Below are 23,333 nucleotides of genomic sequence, written 5' to 3' on the forward strand. Positions count from 1 at the left end.
AGATTCTGAAGTCCGTACAGTTACGAGTATACTGAATAGATTTTCATGTTTTTTAAGAGGCTGCTTTTTCTTTTCTTTTTTAAATGAAGGTGGTAAATGTTGGTCCAAGCCAAACTGAAAGAACAATTGATTTTAGAAGAGTGTGTTTGACATCTTACCAAAACTTAAGTGTTTCTTACTCATTTTCTTGTGCGTATTCAGTGGTCTAGTATCAGATTTGGAGGATACCATTGTTGTAAAGTGTACTTATGACACTAATACGTTTTTGTTCATTATAGTACAACCATTTAATATCTTTAGAATTCTCTGATTTACTCAAACTGAATTATTTCCTAATTCTGTAATCTGCGAATGACCATTCAAATAACCGTTATGTCCCCCACATGTTGCATATTCTGTGATAAATCCAGGCATTTTTGAAGCCCTCACCTACTCCAGTTATTGCTATATTTTTTCTAATATTTATTAAGCAGTAGTAGCAGACATTTATGTGAAGCACTTTCAACACATGATCTTTTTTAATCCTCAGAATAAGGTATGTTTGAGGGATAGGTAATAAATATGACCCCTGTTGTACAGATACAATCTGTGTACAAAGGAGTTCTATCATTTACCTGGAATTATAAAGTCAGTATGTGGTAGAGTCAAGCACTCAAATCCAAATTTAGTCTACAGAGTAAACTTTTATTTTCCCTGCCCTAATGCTAAGATTCAAGTGATGCACACAAATAGGAATCATCACAGTGGATCATTAATTTCATGAGGTACAAAACAGTTTGACTAGACATGGCCATTAAGTGAAAGCACAGAGAGTCTCATGCTCGTGAAGGCTACTTACTGGGTGACATCACTGGAAACTGAAGTAGACATCAGTGTCGTTTTGGCCCTGTATCAAAGTGTTCACTGCTTGTTGTCGATGTGTCAGAATCATGACGTGAAGTTGCTGCAAACAACAGCAGGCTATCAAGACATAATGTTAATTACACATCAGCTGAGTTGGCACAGGATGTAAACAGTCAGCCACGTCACTGAGTGATCCGTACATGCTGCAAACATACGAGAAGCACTCTGTTAGTGAGACGCCGTCAGAAGTCTGCTTGAGACTTAAAAGAAGTGGCTGCCGCAGCCTGTTGCTACCTGAAATATTCAGTCCACACGGAGACCCACTGCAGCACGCTGCTGTCACATAGTTGAGAGTACCATTACGACATAAAGTTATGTGGTCTAGATTTACTCTTAGGACATCAGCTATTGGCTGAGAGCAATGTGAAGTGAAGAAATGTGTTGTTTGTCGGATCAAGAAAGCCATGGGATAGTGGCTGTCTAGCTTTATGTTTTAAATTGATTGAAAATTTACAGACCCAGGGCATGTTCAGTGTAGGATGAGATCAAATCATACAGAATTATTTATGGAGAAGATGAAAGGCCCTCATCAACATTACCCTACCAGCATTGCCACCTTATTCCATTCTCATTTTCAAAGGATCACTGCCAAGTACCCACTGCCAATAGAGTGGCTTTCTGAAATTCTGCACACACACACACACACATATTTTCTTATTTGTGTGTGCTTATTTTCTTAATAGAATCAGTCCATATATATATTCTATATATTGCTTTGCTCCCCTTTAAAAATATTACAGATGAGGTGCCATGTCAGTATATAAAAATCCACTTTATTCTTTTGACTGGATGATTGGATCCCATAGTATGGATTAATATAATTTATGTAACAGTTCCCCCTTTTCTGGACATTTAAGTTTTTCCTTTTTTTTAAATAAGCAATGGTAGGGCGCACCTGGGTGGCTCAATCAGTTAAGCATCCGACTCTTGATTTTGGCTCAGGTCATGATCTCAGGGTCGTGAGATCAAGCCCTGAGTTGGGCTCTGCAGTGAGGGTAGAGCCTGCTTAAGATTCTCTCTCCCTCTCCATCTCTCCCTTCCTCTCTGTTCCCTCCCTCTCCCTCTCTCTCTCAAAAAATAAAATAAGCAATGGTACTACACACACACATACACACACACACACTCAGTCCTTATATATTAAGCTTTGTGTGTATGTGGGAATATTCTTACAGAAATGGAATAACTGAGCCAAAAGGCATGGGATACCGATAATAAGTAAGATTATAAAGCTTTAGATGACTCAGGAGTACTTAGTCACCAGAACTTTGGCTTGTTTTTTCATTTGTCATTTTTTGTAATTAATAAGTAGTCGTTATGTGTCAGATAGCATGTGTTATTTTATCTTTCAAGATGCACACACTTGCAATATGAAAGAAAATTGAAAGTTATTGGTTGTGAGGCTTATTTGGAACAAAATGTTAGTGGACAAGAATTTTTTCTTTAGGTTTTATTTTTTTATTATTTATTTTTAGCACACTTTTTTTTTCTGTTGGTAACTTTATTTATTTTTTATTATGTTAATCACCATACATTACATCATTAGTTTTTGATGTAGTGTTCCATGATTCATTGTTTGTGTATAACACCCAGTTTTATTTTTTAAGATAATTCTTGCTTTGTGATCATTGAATTTTCCATCTTGAAGAAGAAAATGGTCCTATTATTTTATACAGTTTACCCCTGGACATTAATTAACAATACATTTACTTTTCAAAATAGCTCTAAAATATGAGCTATTATCATTTACCTGTATCTCAGGAGCTAAAATTATAAAAGGTGAAGTGAACATGGGGCTGGATTTAGTAAGGAGAATCTCCTATGGATCAGGTGGTGATCCCAATGCAGAAATGCCTCTTTTATATACACCCGGTGTTCCCTTAAAACTTTTGTTTGTGTCTTCATGTTTAGATTCCAGGAAACTGTCTGATTCCTCTTATTGTATTGCTCGTACCTACAAAAAAGTGCAGAGGACCTGTGAATGAGAATTGTGCAATGTTGTGAAGTCAGAATTAAGTATTGGTAGGCTCAGGGTTTTTTGTTTTGTTTTGTTTTGTTCTTATTGCTTTACAAGTCTCAATTTTTAAATGCTGTGCATATGTGTAGCTTATGTGTATATGTATATTTATATGCAATATAGATCTTTCTACATACATACATGTATGCCTGCCACATAGTAAAGACTCAGTAAATATTTAAGGAAGTGAGTATTATCTGTCCTTTAATTTGGATTCCTTCTCACACCTCTATGTGGGACATAAAACTGATTTCTGTTTGGGCGTACCTGACAAAGCCTCGGTGTCCTGGTTGATGTACAGCCAGAACAGAGAACAGAGGACTGTAGTCCTCCAGGTTTCCTGCCGCTGGACTAGCTGAAACTGCTCTCATCGTCACACTGCTCTTGTCTACCATGTCATTGTAGCAGCTTCCACTTTCTGCCATTCTCCTTATAATCCCTTGTTTGCATTGCCAAAATAATCTATTTGAGGCGTAACTCCAATTTTGCCACTTGCTGCTTAAATCATTCTATGACTTCCCATTACACTTAGAATTACCCCGACCATGACCCGGAGAAGATCCTACATGTTCTGGGCCCTGGCTTCCTCTTTGGTGAGTCCTCTGTCCCACTGAGCAGCACTTCAACTTGCAGTGTTTTGCCCCAGATTAGGTACAGTGCCAAGAATTGGAGTTTAGTACCTCAGAGTCACTAGCCTCCCTCTCCAAATGTACCTCAAATAAATACATAATATGGGTTTATTTTTTAGTGGGTGATTTCTAGGCGAATATGCCTTTGAATTAAGTCCCCTGCCTTTCTTTCATCTAGTGGATGTTCGGCTATTTTAAACCCATCTATAGAAATTCTGAACATTTTATTGTTTTCATTTCCCCATGGCTGGCTCATTCTACCTATCCATTTAAGTACCAGGTCAAATGTCATCTTAAATGGGCCTTTTCTGCCCACCCAATCCAAAGTATCTGAACGCACTCCGTGTCCCAGTACCTTGTTTTCTATTTTTCAGAACATTTATTTCTAATCAAAATGATCTTTTTTTATTTAAAAATTTTCCTATTATTTCTTTACCTGTTCTAGAATTTATGTTCCATGAAAACAAGGACCTAGTCTTTCTTATAATCTAATGTGAGTAGAAACAATTTGTTAAATAAATATATGTGCATCACCCTGAGCATTGTTTTTAAAAGACTGCCTTTCCCCTCTTTAATTTATACACCAATTGCTAAATCGTTTTTATGCCGTTTGGTCAAAACAGTAAACATATATTCCCTTCAAATCCATCGTGATCTTGAAAATATATTCCTTTTCCTTGATTAAGCTGTGGGATTTTTTTTTTTTTAAATAAGTCTAGCAGCACCTTTGGCCTCCGCCAAGAACGTTTCCAGCTAAGGATTTTTTAAGCCTTAATCTTTACTGAAATTAGATGGCGGCAGTTGCTAAGCTGTCAGCTGTTAACATGATCTCTGCAGTAGGAATACGGCATGCAAATGCGAATATTGTGGTCTCTCAAAACTCATAGTTAGCACTCACACATGTGGACACAGACAGGTGTTGAACAAGTTGGCAATTGAAAATGAAATGGGAGGATTCCCAGACCAGATGCAGAGACCTCATGGGACCTTTAGCAGCTTAAGTGAAGGTGCCCTGTCAAAGGTAGTGATGCCAAAACCTGATTTAATGCTGCCCTCAGATTAAAGTCTGTTTATATCCCCCAATTTTCAATAAATCCATTCTTCATGGAGTTAAGAGTGGATTGTGTTAAGGATATTGGATGTTTGTCATTGCTGTATCTTTCCACTGAAAGGATTTTCAATTGCAATATAGTATATTATATAAGCTTTGTTCGGTAATATACAAGTAAGCTTATAAGTGAAAACAAATACTAGGTCAGACCACCTGTTTCTGTCTAATTCCCTGTCATGTGGTGATGAAGCGGAGTGAAGGCTGCAAAATCTCCAGCTTGGGAGCCCAGGGAGCAGGGTGACCCCCACACCTACCCCCCGGTCCCATAGCTTCTCTTTCAGTGACATATTTTAACTTAGTGCCAACTGATGATGACACTTCTTTCAGAGTGCAACCTCTCCCAGTTACCCTTAGTTTGGATATTGGCTAGCAAACCAGTAGGTATAAGGTGTTAATGCTATTCAGAAGCATTCACTGGAATGTGCCCTACAGTTCATTGTAGAGTTTGCTTCAGGAATGTGCTTTAACATGACCTTGCAAAAGAGATGGGTAACGTGAAAGCTCTTGGGGATACTAAAGAACTCCAAAGAAGTGTAAAATGCAGCATCATTTTATGGAACTAGAACCAGGAGGCAGGGAGTTAAAAGGATGGTATTCATAGTTGCTTCTGGAACCAATGTATTCAAAAGCCAAATGGTACTTTTTCAGTTGTCTCCTGGGTTGGGTTTCCTAATTCTTAGTGATAGCTTTGTTAGTCGTTGGTGTTTTGTTACTCTTCCATCTGTACTCTTTGTTAAAACCCACGGCCCAGTAATCCATGACAGATTCTGGGTCTGGTGAATGACTTTTGAGATAGTAAAATATTAAATAAAATGTTAAAAGAAGTACAAAATGAAACAAGTGTTTAAAACTTTATCATTTAAATCACTATGGCTTTAGAAAGTAGGTGATTCCTTTGAAGGTGAAGGTTTTTTTGTTTGTTTTATGCTTTTTTAGTATTTCTAAAGATCTTGAATTTGGTACTTAAAATTTTATATACTGTTTGTGTTAAATAATTATTCAAAGTTAGCTAGAAATATAGTACTTAAATCATAAAACAGCTACTGGACCTGTACCAAGCTATATCAAAGAAGCAACACTGATGTTAAGCATTTTACATTACATGTGGAAAAACAAGCCTTTTGACAGGTAATTTTGAAGACTAGATCTTAAATGACAAGCAAATTTTTAGCACTTTAGATGGGTTACACATATCATGTCTGGGTTCTTTAGTGCATGACCACATGAACATAATTAATGTAGAAATCTTTAGAGATGAATCCTTTTTTTAAAAAGAGTAACAATTTCAAAAACCTACATTAAAATGTATAATCAAGATAATGTCCATTAGAAATAAAGGGGAGGGGTGCCTGGGTGGCTCAGTCGTTAAGCGTCTGCCTTCAGCTCAGGTCATGATCCCAGGGTCCTGGGATCGAGCCCGCATCGGGCTCCCTGCTCAGCAGGAAGCTTGCTTCTCCCTCTCCCACTCCCCCTGCTTGTGTTCCCTCTCTTGCTTTCTCTCTCTCTGTCAAATAAATAAGTAAAATCTTAAAAAACAAGGGGGGGTGGATAATATCTAAAACTATATTTAGGCATCTCCACGTTTTCTTTCTCAGTTTCTTGTTCATTTATGGATTCATTCAACAAGTCTGTGATCTGAATGGGAAAGAAACAACCTGGAGGGGAGAAAGAGAGGAAAGGAGAGAGGTGGGGAGAGAACCAAGTGCGGCTGGGACACAGAAGCCGAGACAGGAAAGCCAACAGCCCTCAAGTCATTCGCAGCAGAGAAACATACGTCCCCAAAATCAGTTCAGTCCCCAAATCGGCCAGGTGCCTTCACTCTGTTACAGCAACAAGGCACATCTCCAACCCCCAATGAAAGGATTCTTGGAAGTCGCAAAGGAAGAGAGAAAGGATGATGGTTTCCTGACAGCAGAGTGTCAGGAAACTTGTTGGGGACTCCTGCACCACAGGCAAGCAGGTGCCAAGTGCTCTACATCAGTTATCTCTGGTTCTCCCAGAGCTCTGGGGGACGCATTATCCTTGTCTCATTTGACAGGAAATCAGACTGCCGTATGTAAGGGTTAAAGTAATTTCCCCAAGGTCATATCTGAGATGGTTTGGAAAGAGTAAGCGAGGGGGAATGAAAGTGGGACTTCTGTTTTGCGGTGGCAGACTCCTGTTAAACCTGGCTTGTCCCCCTTCCCTTCCGTTTGAAATACCTTCATATGATTATCTTCAGAGAACCCTTTTCTGGCCCAATTATCGAAAATATACTCCCTTCAATATCATTCTCTTTGTTTTGTTTTTCTTCAAAAACAATTCACACTCAAAATTGTTTGAGATACTTCTTTATTTGTGGAGTCTTTTCCATTCTGTATGAGATTGATTTTATTTTTCTAATTTTTTTTTTCTGATTCTGAGGCTGGGGACATTGTTGTAATGCTCAGGACCTAGAAATATTCATTGTAGATACTGAGTAAATAGTTGTTGAATGAATGAATGAGAGGGGAAAATACCCATAAGAACGGGGGAAGATATGAAAATTATAAATGCAAATGGAACTGAAGTCAGTTATTTACCATACTGACTAGTCAACAATGAAAAACTAATTCCCAGATCTCTAAAAGATGTCAAAGAAGGACTAAATATATCTTTCTAAAAGACCAGATTACATTCATGCTAGTCTTCAAACTCTTTTGCTAATATGTCCCTTAAAATAATTTTGTACAACTTGTACATTATTATACGTTATTGTACATTCTTGTCATTGTAAACTTTTTTTTTTTTTAAGGGAGAGCAGGGGGTGGGGGGGAGGCAGAGGGAGAGGTGGGAGAGATTTTTTTTTTTTAAGATTTTATTTATTTATTTGACAGAGACAGCACACAAGCAGGGGGAGCAAGCAGGGAGAAGGAGAAGCAGGCTCCCCGCTGAGCAGGGAGCCTACTGCTCAATCCCAGGACCCGGGGACCATGACCTCAGCCAAATGCAGACACTTAACCGACTGAGCCACCCAGGCGACCTAGGAGGAGAGATTCTTAAGCAGCTCCAGGCTCCCTACACAGGGCGTGATCTCATGACCCTGAGATCATGACCTGAGCCAAAATCAGGAGCCAGATGCTTAACTGACTGAGTCAGCCAGGTGCCTCAGGTCATTGTAAACTTTTCATCATAAATTTAAATAGTCACAGTGGGTACAGTTTCTAAAATAAAACCATTAGTTAATTGTAAGCATGCCAAATAGGATCTAATGCTGCTGTGATTCTGTAGCTACCTGTAACCATTGAAAATTGTATTTATTAGCTTTTTCTCCTCCAATTCTTATTTCTCTGGGTCTTCCCCAACAGAATTTTACTCTTAGGAAATAATTATTATGTTTCAGAATCCTCTTCGATCACTCTGTCATGCTTCTCTGCAATTAAAAAGAAGTGTACAAAGTTGGAATTAAAAAAAAAATTCCTATGAAGTCCTGTCAATACCTTAGAATGTGACCTTAGTTGGAAATAGTGTTCTAATTAGGATGAGGTCATACTGGAAAAGGGTGGGCCCCTAATTCAATATGACCGGTGTCCTTCTAAAGAAGAAGGTGTTTGGGAGTAGTCATGCACACAGGGAGAACTCCATGTGAAGATAAAGGCAGAGATGGAGATGATGCTTCTACAAGCCAAGACATGCCAAAAATTAATAGCAAACCACTAGACATGGTGGGAGAGACCAGGGGTAGATTCTCCCTCACAGACCTCAGAAGGAACCAACCTTGATTTTAGACTTCTAGCCTCCAGAACAGGGAGACAATAAACTTCTGTTTATGCCACATAAATAAACAAACTTAAGCTGAGAACAGAGATAATCTAAGAGACATAAAAAATAACATAGGGAAGACAGAAAGCTCCTTTCCCTAAAAATAGCTACTACTTATGCTAAACACCCAGATTTGTTTCCCTTTCTCCCAGTGTTTGAACAAACCAAGTCAGGTAAACTACCTCGCTTGAATAAAAATAAGACTGCGAAAAGGAAAAAAACACACTCATAAACAAAAGCCTTTAAGTATTAAAAATTATTTTATATTGATGTACATTTGCAATCATGACTAGCAGACAACTGATAAAAGTATATAGATACATGACAAAACCTGAAGGATAATTATTAAACATAAAAAAGTTAAATTTTATTGTAAATGCCCATCTTCATGAGGTGGTAGCTTCCCTTCCCAAATTTCCTGTAAATGAGTAATTTTTTCTAAAATGAGAAAGGGTTTCAGATTGATTCCTTGTTTATAGCATTATTTAGATATGTAAGTATGGAGAAGCCTGGCTCACCTAAGTACGTAGATGGAAACAGTTTTGTCAAGCATCACTCATTTTCTCAACTGGTGTGTGTGTGTGTAAGTTCCTAAGTTAGATGCCCCAAACACATAGTGATCTAGCATAAAAACAATTTTTAAAAATATTTTTAGTATTCTATCATCTTTTTTTTTTTAAGATTTTATTTATTTATCTGACAGAGAGAGAGACAGCGAGAACAGGAACACAAGCAGGGGGAGTGGGAGAGGGAGAAGCAGGTCTCCCGCTGAGCAGGGAGCCCGATGCAGGGCTTGATCCCAGGACCCTGGGATCATGACCTGAGCCGAAGGCAGACGCTTAACGACTGAGCCACCCAGGCACCCCAGTATTCTATCATCTTATAATTAAATTAGTTCCTTTTGTAATTCTGCCAAAAGCAAAAAATGTAAAAACCATCTAATATTCAAATACCTTGTTTTGCCTCTGAATGTAGAGAACCATCCTGTTGCAACTGGAAGAATTCCTATCCAAACCTCACTACATAAATGCCTGCTAGAAAATGAAAGTTGGGTTAGAGAAAGCTGTTCGTTTCTACTTTCTCTCCAGCTTGAGATTGAGGAGGTAAATCCTGTCAGTTCTCTAGTGGGAGATGAAGGGTAATCAATGAGAATTTCCTGTCATTCGGCAAAAATCAGACCTGGAAAGATCACTCATGGTTCGAGGATAAGAGGCAAGGTGGTGGGGGGGGGGGGGGGGGGGAGGCGGGGCTGGAGAACTATGAAGGGATTCTATAATATTAAAACTGATTTTGCTTAATTTATAAGAAACATGGACTCTATTGAAAAGCTTGTGAAAATGAGAGTTGGCTGAGATTAATAGAAGAGATCTGACAGAAATAAGGCAGTAAAACAAAAAACAAATTGATGTCCACGTTTTAGGCAATAATGTACAGAATGAACACTACACAGAATGAAGTCAGTAACAGAAGACAAGAGAAGCTCTAAGTCTGAAAACTCTACCCACAGTGGCAGATATTAAAGAAATACCCAGTATGAAAAAAAAAAAATCTGCTTATCTAAGTGAGAAGAGAACACAGATAAAACAGAGTAGCAATAAAAGTAACAGTGAAAGTAAACAATAAAAGGAACATTTTCTGATATTTAAAAGAAATTAGTCTGCAGATAAACGGACTTCCACATTTCAGGAAATTTAGTGAGAAGATATCTTCAAACATTTCATATAAAATATGTTTTTCTATTAAAAATATGTGTGTTGAGGTGTGTGGATGGCTCATTTGGTTAAGCGTTTGCCTTTGGGCTCAGGTCCTGATCCTGGGGATCCTGGGATGGAGCCCTGCATTGGGCTTCCTGCTCAGCGGGGAGTCTGCTGCTCCCCTTCCCTCCACCCTCCCCCTGCTTATGCTCTCCGTCTCCAGTAAAATCTTTGAAAAAAATGTGTGTTGCCTCCTACATCTTAACACTCAACTACAGAAGTCAGTGGAGTTAGATCTACAGAGAATTGTTTGGAAATTGTGTGACTTGAGAATTTAGTATACATCTGTGATCTGTAAGTCACCTCCCTGAAAATGTTTAAAGCAGAACTCCTGGTATTTGAGATGAATGAGTATAGTTTCTCAGAAATATGAAACTTAAAATATAAAAGAAAGAGTAATGATAATAGAGCTAAATCTCTATTACTGTTATAAAATATCTTGAGCCAAATATAGACATGAAAAATGATTCCTGAACAAGTTATGAAGTATGAAGTAGTTTTTTTTAAGATAGATTTATTTATTTTAGAGAGCGGTGGGGGGTAGGTGGCAGAGGGAGAGGGAGAGAGAAAATCCCAAGCAGATTCCCCACTGAGCACAGAGCCTGATGCAGGGCTCAGTCTCAGGACCCTGATCATGAGCTGAGCCGAAATCAAGTCGGATGCTCAACCAACTGAGCCATCCAGACATCCCATGAAGTAATTATAACAAAATGTGAAAGCTGATTTCCAGATTTCTGTCAAAGTTAATGAATGGAGTGATAAAAACAGGCTGTACTCCTTAAGTTACGTAAGAAACAGTCAAAAATGATTTTGTTTTTTAATAGAGAAAATATGGGGTTAGCTCTGTCCTTGAAAGTTTTAAAGTAACTAGTATAGAATAAAAATGGGATACTGAGAAAACTTTAGTAAACCTAAAACATTTTTGAACACTATATCATAAACTAATGTACTATATGGTGGCTAACTGAACATAATAAAAAAAAAAATTTAAAACCCTAAAACAGAAGACAGCTATGTGTGTGTGTGTGTGTGTGTGTGTGTGTGTGTGTGTGTATATATATATATATATATATATATATATATATATATTCATTCTTACTATACATGTATTAAATATACGTATTAGGAGTCCGATTCTCAGAGTAGGATTAAACAACAAATCCATATGTATGGTGATTTTAAGACCTACACCACGAACAGCAAGAATATCGAGAGAAAGTAGCATGAGAATATTCAGACCAAGGAAAATTTAAGAGCCGTATTAAACACCTCAAAGGATGATAATTTTATATGCATTGAAAATATAACCAGCGGGGCTCCCGGGTGGTTCAGTCATTAAGCATCTGCCTTCGGCTCAGATCACGATCCCAGGGTCCTGGGATCAAGCCCCGCATCGGGCTCCCTGCTCCACCAGAAGCCTGCTTCTCCCTCTCCCACTCCCCCTGCTTGTGTTCCCTCTCTCGCTGTCTCTCTCTCTCTGTTAAATAAATAAAATCTTTTTTTAAAAAAAGGAATTACTGTAAAACAAATGGTGATTTATTGAATATGTATCTGAGAGAAGAAAATAAAGGGATAATGCCTCAAATTCCTTGCTATTCAATTCACTTTCCTTTCTCTCCCATACCTATAGTAGTCTTAATAGTCTTTGATTATAGTTTCTTACAGATAACTATGTATTTTATAGCTATCTTAAATAATAACTTTGCCAGAAAATGAGAAGTAATTGGCTTATTTGGGAAAGCAGTATAAGTTTCAGAATGTGAATTATAAAATAATATGGTATATTAGAAGGAATTCCTAACGAGATTTGAGGAGACTTGTATTTCTAGACTGAAGATGACTATTTCCTCCTAGGTGACCTTGGGAAAGTCAGTTTCCTCATCTATGAACTCTGGAGTTGAGATCATCATCTCAAGGGCCCAGAACCCTGATCCCTCAATAGCACTATGTTCTAGAGAATAATCTTATGTTTTCTTTTCATTGAAGCTTAGCTCTGGGTTTAACTGTTTATGATTTAGTGAGACTTGAGTCCTCTAGATATCATAGTCTCCAGTTTCCAAATGTATTCTCTTAAGATCCTCTCCACACAAAATCTATAATTCTATCAAATGTAACAATATTTCATTCGTTAATTTTTATTGATTAAATACCTTGTAGAATGTTAAGACAGTACTATCAGAAAGTAAACCTATAGTGTGGAATCTAATCCGATCTATACTATTACATAATATGTATCTTACATATATATATAAGAATGAAATTATACAAATTATTAAGTTCCATTACAATTCCAAAGCTGCTTATTATTTTTCCAGGTCAGTTTTCAGTTTGCACTACTTTCTAATATTTTGGCTTTACCTTTCTTTCCAAGTAAAAACAGAAAATACAGCAAGATCCCCCTTACGTGAATCAGATGTTTTTGAGAAAGTAGGAATTTCTTTTTAAAATAATCACTCCCTAATCACTTGTTTCCCAATTATTTTTTGATTTATTATATCATTTTGTTTTTTCCTGAATTCTCTTAGCATTTTAATGGGTTTCTTATGACTGTGATCACATCATAGCTACCAGGATACCTGAAAAGTAAGAATGTGGTTCCTCTATGTCTGAAATCTGGGTCCATCACAAAATGGATGCTTAAGACAGACTAGGTAGATAAAGGAATGAATTTAGCCTCATGTTTATTGTTTCCTGAACATTTTAATTGGAGTGTTTGATATTTAAAAAAAAATCAAATATTACTTGTAAGTGGAGGAAGATTCGTTAAAGAGTACAAGTTGGGTAATTTGGACTGCTAGACTCTTAGTATTTTTTTTTTAAAACAAGGCTTAGTATGTGATCTGTACTATCAAATCGATTTTCGAATGTGGCTGAATATTTTATTGAATTGAAAAAGTTTAACTTCATGGAGAAATTAAAAGGCAGGGACTGTATGCCAGACAGTGTGGGAGCTGGTGACTCAGAAACAAAGAACACACACTAGTAAATGCAGCTAGAAACTGTGTGAAGGGGACAAGTTTGTAAGGGTCCTGGAAGGAGGAGTAGGGTTTACTAGATTAGGAAATATAAATCATGCAATTTTAAAGGTGAAGGTGATATACTCCTGCTTGGGACTTCAGGTGGAAAAATGAATAAAAGTGGGCGAGTCTTGTTGGAGAGCCTGTCTGGAGTAACAAACGCAGTGGTAGCTATAAATTCGAACTAATATTTGCGGGAGATTTTTGCAAGCCGTGCAGGGAAGACAGACCTTTCTGTGTGAGTCATCTGTCTCCCAGCAGATTCCAGATTCTTCGTGTGGTGATGTGTCAGAAGACTTTCTTTCAGCCAGTTTTTTAAGATTCTTCCAAATGAAAGAACGGAAAGGAAACTTATGAATTATTGGCTCAATAAATTTTCTATCTTGTTAATAATTGGTCACAAAAGTATTCCTTGGTACTCGTCTCCTGAAGTCTAATAATTGTATTTTAACTCTAAGACAAATCTGAACATATTTTGGTTTCATATACTAACCCCATCATAGATTTTTTTTTTCCTGGAATGTAGTGAACTGTGTCGATAATGTATAGTGTTTTTCCTCATACATAGGAAAGTTAGACCCGTTATTCAGAAGCTCCATAAAAAAAGAAGAAAATTGAAGGATTAGCCAAAGGATTCAAATTGGTGGTCTTGGCTAGCCCTAAGGTAATGCTAAGAATTCTTTTGTGAAAAACACCTAGAAATGCTGGGTAAGATATAACAGCTGTATTGCCTAGCTGTATTGCAAGAAGGAAAACCACACGCACCAAATAGTGAAGGCTTGTGCATTGATCTTGTAGCCGTATTGGGGCTGGTTTATGGGGACAAGGTGTTGATGTTGGTGTGTAGGGATTTTATTGTTCACTTAGAGAAAGAAAACATACCCTGAGGCATTCTCAAAGTGGGAATTTGGATAAGAGATCTTCTCTTAAAGAACTTAAAAGAGCTCGATCCCTGTGAAATGTGGACTAGAAGAAAAACTGCCCCCAGGCTAGTAAATTTATATTGGCCTTAGGCTCTGAATATGGAGTAAAAATGACTCCTGAGAATTTGTAACTATAACCTATACTCAGAGAATGTTGAAGTTCTAATTTATTTTATACAAATATAAGGGAAATGCCCAAGTGAAGAAATTAACATAAACAGTACTTCTGGATTGATGATGTATCTGAGGCATCTGACATTTAAAAAAAAAAAAATTGTTTTTGGAAATATGAACCTTTAACATAGGTTTTATAAAATATCCCCAGATGAACTGGTGCTGGATATGAGCTCATCATTAAAAATTACAAAACAATAAATTAATTATTTATACACCCAAGAATTTCAGTAATAATTGTCATCTATATAAACTATAAAATAATTGCATTTACAGTGATGAAATTTATAAACTGATTCAAAAGTACAAGAAAAGAACAAAACAAAGAACATAATACTATGAAAAATGAACAAGCAGATTTGGAATGGGGCTATGTAGAGCTACTAGTAAAAATTTAAAACAGTCATTGAAATTACACCCTTTTTGGACAGGTGAGACAGTAGTTTAGACACATCTAAAGAGAAAATTAGTGATGTAATTAATGATAGAATATTATAATCTTAAGAAATTACTACCCAGCATAGAGAAATGAAGAAGCATAAAATATGCAAAGAGCTAAAAGATAGGAAAGAATCTAAAGTTCCAAGATACTTCTGATAGAATTTAAAGAAAGAATAAAGGGAAAATGAGGTAGAGTCAACATTTGGAAAGATAATGACCAAGATTCTAAAATTGATAAAAGTCATGAATTCTCAGATACAAGAAATACTACAATTATCAATCAGGGTAAACGTTAAAACTCCCCAGAATTTCACAGTAAAACTACAGGATAACAGGGGTGCCTCATTGCCTTAGTCGGTAGAGCATGTGATTCTTGATCTCAGGGTTGTAAGTTTGAGCCGCACATTGGGGGTAGAGTTTACTTATTTTTTTTTAATTAAAAATTAAAACACAGGCTAACAGATAAAGAGAACATTTAAGAGAAATCAGAGAGAAAAAGCAAATTAACTACAAAGAGACCACAATTGGACTTTATCAAACTTTTCAACATGGATATATAAGCTTTCTGGCAATGGAATAATATCTTCAAAGTGCTGAAGGATTACTAGCCTAGCATACTATATAACCACCTAAACAGTCATTCATAAGGGAGAATTAAAGACTTATTTTAAAATAAACACTGACTCTAAAAGATTTTACTAAAGAAGGAAATTGAACTCAATGAGGGTGTGTGATTCAAGAAACAGTAGTGGCCAAAAAATGGGTAAAGACAAGGGCTGCTATAAATATTGACTGTTATCAGATAACATATTTTAGTATAAGGCATATATGTGTAAGATTATGTGTCTTCAAAAAAATATAAAGCAACATTCGAGGGAATTGTATGAAGAAGTCACAGGTAGATAGCATGGGCAGGAAATTTTAACATACCTCTCAATAACTGACACATCGGAAGAAATACCAGAAAGCCGTGTAGTATATTTTTCTACACAATTAGTAAATTTGATATAATGGATATAATCACTGAACAATAATTGCAAAAGATGCATTCTTTTTAAGCATTCTTTTAACAATTGGCTGTGCCCTAGGCAATAGAGCAGGTCTCAAAAAAGACCAAAATTCTGAATCATTCTGGTCACAGTGGAATTACTTTAAAACTCAGTAATAAAAGTGTAACTGCAGATCCAAATTTAAAAGCACACTTGTAAATAACTCATGTAGAAAAGAACAAATGAATATGAGAAATAGAACTGAACTAATGAAAATGCTATATATAACTTGTGAGATGAAGCGAAGGTAAATTTAGAATAAACCGAAATATACATGCATTTAGGTTTGTTGAATTATAAATGAATAACAACTGAAAATGGCTAAGCTAAGTAGATGAATTAAAATATTCATGAAAGAATAAAGTTAACTACCCCCCAAAAGAAGGGAGAAATAATAAAGCTCACAGAAATTAAGGAATAGAAAACATAAAGTAACAAAATGCAAAGATATTCTTTGCAAGCACTCAAAAAAGGAAATAAACTTTTAGCAAAACTGTGGAAAAAGAATTTGAATGACTGATACATTAGAAAATGAGCAAACTTGTTTAATAAAGAAACCGACAGAAAAAGAAATCCCAAGTGTAAAAAAACATGAGGAAATGCTCAGCTCTATTAGTAATGAAAATTGTAAATTCAGGTACTAGTGAGATACCACTTCCCATTCATCAAAATTGGTAAAATATAAAAAGACTCAAAATACCAAGTTCGGCAAAGATGGGTAGTATCAGGAGCTCTCATGTACCACTGGTGTATGTATGAATTGGAAAGTAGTTTTGAAATATCTAGTGAGGTTGAAGATACACACGCCCTACAACCTAGCAGTTCCGCTCCCTGTTGTAGCCCTTCAAATAGCTCTCACACATGTGTGCAAGAATGACCGTTGGGCATTATTTTTAATGGCAACAAGTGTAAGAAACTGAAGGCCATCACTAGAACATTGGGTAAGGTGTGATAATTCAGTTCGAAGTGTTTGTATCAAGATGGTTAAATATGTTGAACTTTGGGGAGGGGGAGTTGCAGAAGAAATGTGTCTGATTCATTCATACAAAGTTTTAAAGTGTGTGAAGAAATACCTTATCAATTTACTTACATGGTAATTGTGATTTATAATAAATATATATTTGGTCTTCATCCCCATTCTAACACAGAACCCTTGTACTTTCCTAAAGAGTGCTAAAGGTGTCTTTTGTTATGTTACTGGTGACTTGTAGAACCCACCTAAGGATGGGCAGCTGCTTGCCTAGAGGACCAACAGTGTGATTAGAGAGTTGGAACTTTCACTCTCACCTACCCCTCACCCTCCCAGACGTAGGGGAGGGGAGAGGGGCTGGACGCTGAATAAATCGCTAATGGCCAGAGATTTAATCAGTCATGCCACTGTAATGAAGCCTCTATAAAAACCTAAAAGAAGGGGATTGGGAGAGTTTCCAGGCTGGTGAACAGTTGATTTAGGGAGGAGGTTGTGGGAACTCCTACTAATCTGTAGCCCGTCAGAAATACAGGTAATAATTTGGACTAGCATCTGAAGTACAAGGAAAGGGTAGATAGGAACCTCCAATCTATAGATTATACAGCCTGGGGTTATGACTGGCATCTGAAAAGGGGGTTAGGTTGAGGCAGTCTTGTAGGACTGAACCCTTAACCTGTGGAATTCTAATTCTGTGTGCTCTCTTGGTATAGAGTTAGAATTGAGTGTATTGTGGGACACCCAGCTGGTGTCCAGAGCATTGTTTGTTATTGGTGTGGAAGCCACCCTGCCTACATACCCAACAGGTTGGAATTGGGTCTAGGAACCTAAAATATTATATGTAATAAAACTTTTAAAACATGCATGGAAATAATAAGCACAAAGTTCAGCATGGTGATTACCTCTGTGGAGAGAGAAAAGAAAACATGTTTGAGTAGATAAAACTAAACAAAAAATTCTGAAGTATATATATACAAGAAGTTATGATTCGGGGACACCTGGGTGGCTTCTGCCTTCAACTCAGGTCATGATTCCAGGGTCCTGGGATCGAGTCCCACATCGGGCTCCTGGCTCAGCGGGGCACCTGCTTCTCCCTCTGACCCTCTCCCCTCTCATGCTGTTTCTCTCTCTCTCTCTCTCTCAAATAAATAAATAAAATCTTAAAAAAAAAAAAAAGTTATGATTCAGGGGCACCTGGGTGGTTCAATTGGTTAAAAGCCACTCTTGGTTTCAGCTCAGGTCATGATCTCAGAGTCATGAGATGGAGCCCTGTGTCAGGCTCCACACTCTGTGTGGAGTTTGCTTAAGTTTCTCTTTCCCTCTGCCCCTCCTCTGCACACATGCGCTCTCTCGCTCTCTCTCACTTGCTCTCTCAAATCTTTAAAAAATAGACATGTTAGTATATTATTGTACTTTTGTTCATGCTTGAAATATTTTATATTAAGATAACACTACATTAAATCACTTTATGGAAGAATAGTGGAACTTGAGACTAAGTTATTGCCCTTAAGTAAGAGAATGAGCTTCTTTTTAGAACGAATAATGGAAGTATAATGTCATCATTCACCACCCACCACCACACCTCTCCCAATCTCTCCAAATCCCCCACAATCATACCTTTTTACACAAGGAAACTGAAGCCGCCTTTGGTAACAGATCACTGTAGGAGCCACTACCAGGTTTCATCTGTAAGCCTTGAGCATAGGCAGGTGAAAAAGTACATTCATCAACAGTCTATGAGGGCAAGAAAAGGAAAACTTCAGAGTACAAGAACCACAGGTGTTTTCAGGTTATTTGCCTCACGATTCCCAAAGGTTTTACGGGGTTTTTTTGTTTTTCAAAATAAGTAGCTGTACTCTTTTTCTCCTCATTAAAATATAACTCAGGGGCACCTGGCTGGCTCAGTTGGTAGAGCATGTGACTCTTGATGTCAGGAGTTGTGAGCTTGAGCCCCATATTCAGTGTAGAGATTACTTAAAATTTTTTTAAACATAATTCATATTTTTTTAAAAACTCTAAATAAAATCACCCACAATTGCACCTTCTAATAATTACTATAGATATCTTAGTCTGTATCTTACTCATATGTATATATAGTGTTTACCCAAAAGAGCACACTCTACATTTTTGTTTTTCACCTACTTTTTGTTATGATGTTATCTTAGAAATAGTTCCATGTCTGGGAAAAAAAAAATCTGTCATGTGTTTTGATGGCTGAATAGCATTCTACTGTGTGGTCATGCCATAATGTATTTAACCAAACCACTGCTGGTTTTTCCAGTTTTTGCTTATATTCAATACTGTGATGAACACACTACACATGCATCTTTGAATACTCGTTTATTTGGAATAAGTTCTTAGAAGGAGATTTGCTGGCTCAAAGGGATTGCGTAATACATAGTAAGGCTTACAGAATATAAGTTTCCAGCGGGCTGGAGCCTCAGGCAGGAGTTGATGCTGCAGTCCTAAAGCAGAATCGCCTCGTCTCTCAGTAACCTCAGTTGCTGCTCTTATCTGTCCCTCCATATCGATAGATACTAGTGCTTTGTCAAGTATATATATTTTGCATACATCTTCTCTTAGTTTGTGGCTTTGCCTTTTTACTTTCTTCGTGGTATCCTTTAATGAGGAGAATTTCTTAATTTTAACGTAGTCCATGTAATTTTTTCTTTCATAATTAGCTCGCTTTTGAGTCCTCTTTAATCTTTGTCTATTAAAAGCTCTTTTTATGTTTTCTTAGTTTCATCTGTATTTAAAAGTGGAAAGGGGGCATAATTCACATTACCCGAAACTTTTCCATGGATCCTGTGTTGTAAGATATTTTGCAATTTAGGTATTAATCTACCAAACATTCTTATCTCCTGCTGGGAACAGCACCTCCTGTCTCTATTTTGGGGGAACTTCTCAGAGCCCACCTGTTGTAGCATGTGACATTCTTGGCCACAGATGTAAGCTCTTGACCCAAATTGGGCTAATGTTACTTTTACCCCTTAGCCACGGTGATTGGTGCAAATACGGCCTCATGACTCAGGGTGGGACAGCCAGGGAGGTGACTGAGAGCTGTTTGCAACTGTGGTTCTAGGTCAACCAGACTGCCCCACAAGAAAATGAAGCCAGTTTCGAAAGAGAAGTAGAATGGAGAGACAGCGGATCTTGGCAGTGTTAAGTCACTGGCTGCCTAAAACTCACTTACCCTGGACCTTCCTGTGGGTTTGGTTACAGTAAATTCTCAACATTTATTAAAATCTTTTTTTCTTTTGCTTTAGTTAAAGGTTAAAATAAGCATGCTTTAAAATGTAGTTCCATGGGGCTCCTGGGTGGCTCAGTTGGTTAAGTGTTGGACTCTTAATTTCGGCTTGGGTCAGGATCTCGGAGTCGTGAGATCCAGCCCCACGTGGGCTCTGCACTGAGCCTGGAGCCTACATAAGATTCTCTCTGTCCCTCTGCCCCCACTACCTTGCCCTCTCCCACACAAGCACACACTCTCCCTCTCTCTCTCTAAAAAAAATAAAATAATATGTAATTCCATGATCGTATAAGTTTGAGAATGTTCCTGTTGTCTTACCCTTAGAGATTCACAAAGTATGTTAGCCTATTAAAGGTCATAAGAAAACATGCTGTAGAAGAAGCCTGTTTATCTTTAGTTAACCCAGTAATTCTCAAACTTATTTTTGATGTGAATGCTTTTTTATGGTGCTTCTATTAATATCTCATAGAATCTTGGCCAGCAGATTGTTGGTTTGGGATATGCTGGATCATAGGCATGGAAGGCCTAACTGCAAGCTGACAGATGAAAGGTGCTTTAATCCCTGAGCTAGGTTTTGAAAAATGCTGACATTTAATAATTTATGAGCAAAGCATGTTATCTTTAAAATTTGGCAAAGAGTCTTCTGATAAAAAATAAAAGAAATTTAATGCAAGCAATCTGCAAACCTTTTCTTGTACAGGTTAGCCAATACACATTTGCTATGTGCAGTTATAGAGAAAAAAAGTCTGAACCACAAGAACTAATGCAACTGGAAGGATACACTGTGGATTACACAGACCCCCACCCAGGTAATTCTAAATTGTATCGCTTTCTCTGCCATTCATGTATTGATGAAATTCTCATAAATATCCTGTCTCTGTTCTAGGTTTCAAACTCCATTGAATGAATAGAGGGCATATTTCATTTATGTACCTAGACAAGACTTCATGAGATTCAAAGTATATCTTTCTGAGGGCTACTTAGCTTTAGCCATAACTCCTCATTTCTGTTATCTTTAAGACAACGATACAATATGTGAAAGTTACTGTAATAGAAAAATTATATGAGAAATATCAGCAATGCTTATATGAACTTCTTACTGGAAAGCCAAAAGGTAAAAGAGACAGAAATAGGGAAGGAAGCAGCAGATGAATTTTTGTATATTCTACCAATTTTTTTCCCCATATCACATTCTTAAATTCTCTCCCTACTTCCATATTAATACTACGTATGTACTAGATGCTTGGTATCTAACATTGGTGAGGGAATGAATTAATATGTGGAGGTTAATGAAATTAATAAAGCAATACTAAGAAATATGTAGATTTAATACAGAGATTAGGAATTTAATATGGAGAGATTAAAAGTAGGAATCTGTGATCCCATTCACTAATTGGTCACAGAAAAATGCAAAATAGCTTCTTTGTCAAAGAATTTTGCAAAGGATAAAATACCATACAGATACAAGTATTGTTTTTGCCCTACCTGTGTTTCTTTTCTGCTAAAATCACCATATATTTCTCCTGCATGTAGAATGAGAAATGTGCCAAAAGATAAGACTTTCTTCTCTGGCCTGAGTTTGCAGACTGTGCTATATATTTCTATGGAGTAGGTTTTTATGGCTTGCAGAATGTTACTGTGTCATGAACTGTTCGTTTCCTTAAGCTGTTTTTAATTTTTAAAGTTATATGGAAGTTTAAACCTTTCTCCTGTTAACAGCATTGAGCTACCAATGTCAAACTGATTCTCTTCCATGTGACTGTTTAGTGCATGAGCTTGAAATCTGCCAATTATGTAAGTTTTTAATGACGTCTTTCTTCCTCCACAGGTCTTCAGGGTGGTCATATGTTCTTTAATGCAGTTAAAGAAGGAGACACTGTGATATTTGCCAGTGATGATGAACAGGATAGAATATTATGGGTTCAGGCCATGTATAGGGCCACAGGTCAGTCATATAAACCCATTCCTGCGATTCAAACCCAGAAACTGAATCCTAAAGGTGGGACTCTCCATGCAGATGCTCAGCTTTGTAAGTTTTGTTGAAAAATAATTGGATTATCAATTAATAACCTTAATAAGATATAAAATTGAGACACATTTGTTCAGTATCATAGTTTACATCATTAATGAATTCCTAATTGAATAAAAATCATTTGTATTAGTAGCCATAGAATCAACTCTCTAATTTTTTCACACAGATCTGGAATAAATGTTGCGTGGGTTTTCAGTCCTGAATTTGCCAAGCATTAGGGTATATCTGGGAATCTGCAGAACATATAAGAAAACACTAAAACTTCTCCAATAAAATTTATTTAAACTTACTGTTTTACCTTACATGTTCTATAAAAATGGGAAAAGTATTACAAAATCAAATAAGCATTGATAGGACTCCAGAACACCAAAATGATGAACCATCACTTCCTAGGGTTGTTCTTAATAGTCCAGAAGGATAATAGGGCTATTTTCTGCTGTAGATTGATAAAAAAGAGCAAGTCATCAAGCCAACTTTATCTAAATACCTTAGTATTCATGTCATCCTTTGTATGCTAATTTAAATCATTTAAAAAAATTTATTTTTCACTTGAATCTATAAGTGATTAATAACAAATGATTTACTAGTTATAGAAATATTTTCAAACACAGCTTTAATAATCATTAAACCAAATATTCTAACTTGTTACACTCCTTTGCAAAGCTTCTTTGGTCTCATCTGTAATGTCAGTTTTTCTATGACTTTAAATTCAATTTTTGACTTTTCAGTTAAAAGGTTCTACTATTAAGGTTCTTCTCCAGGGGAGTAACATCTTGACATGCATTATTTTGGTCTTGTATTTTTCTCGTATCAAATAACTTCTCTCTTTTCACTATCATGTCTGGGCATCTTCATGGCACATTAAGCCAAAAATTAAAGATGGAATATGAGCTCAAGTCCAGCTACCTTTGTGTTTCAGGGTTAGAAGTATACCTCTTTAAACTTACCACAGTCCAGGGGCGCCTGGGTGGCTCAGTTGGTTAAGCGACTGCCTTCGGCTCAGGTCATGATCCTGGAGTCCCGGGATCGAGTCCCGCATCGGGCTCCCTGCTCAGCGGGGAGTCTGCTTCCCCCTCTGCCCTCTTCCCTCTCATGCTCTGTGTCTCTCATTCTCTCTCTCAAATAAATAAATAAATAAATAAATAAAAATAAAAATAAACTTACCACAGTCCATCTTCATAGCACTTCATCAATAGTATATGCAGCTTAAAATAGTATACTTCCATTTCTCCCCTTCTAGCCTCTAGACTATTCTTGTCCTACATTTTACTTCTTCACATATTATAAATCCC

At 37.0% G+C, this 23,333-nt stretch overlaps 1 protein-coding gene across 11 annotated transcripts in view; it reads left to right on the forward strand.

Moving 5' to 3' along the window:
• Positions 1 to 23,333, forward strand: part of CADPS2 (calcium dependent secretion activator 2) — a 517,989-nt gene that overhangs the window by 339,909 nt on the left and 154,747 nt on the right. For all 11 annotated transcript variants that reach the window (XM_064575007.1, XM_064574999.1, XM_064575000.1 and 8 more), the window contains 2 exons: positions 20,710 to 20,818; positions 21,838 to 22,038. In XM_064575007.1, the coding sequence (XP_064431077.1) occupies positions 20,710 to 20,818; positions 21,838 to 22,038 (310 nt within the window). The remainder of the gene's footprint in view (positions 1 to 20,709; positions 20,819 to 21,837; positions 22,039 to 23,333) is intronic.

Source organism: Mirounga angustirostris, unplaced genomic scaffold, assembly GCF_029215605.1.
Source record: "Mirounga angustirostris isolate CCGP_5_RB_7025 unplaced genomic scaffold, mMirAng1.0.hap1 SCAF_12, whole genome shotgun sequence".
In the NCBI taxonomy this organism is placed as follows: Eukaryota; Metazoa; Chordata; class Mammalia; order Carnivora; family Phocidae; genus Mirounga; species Mirounga angustirostris.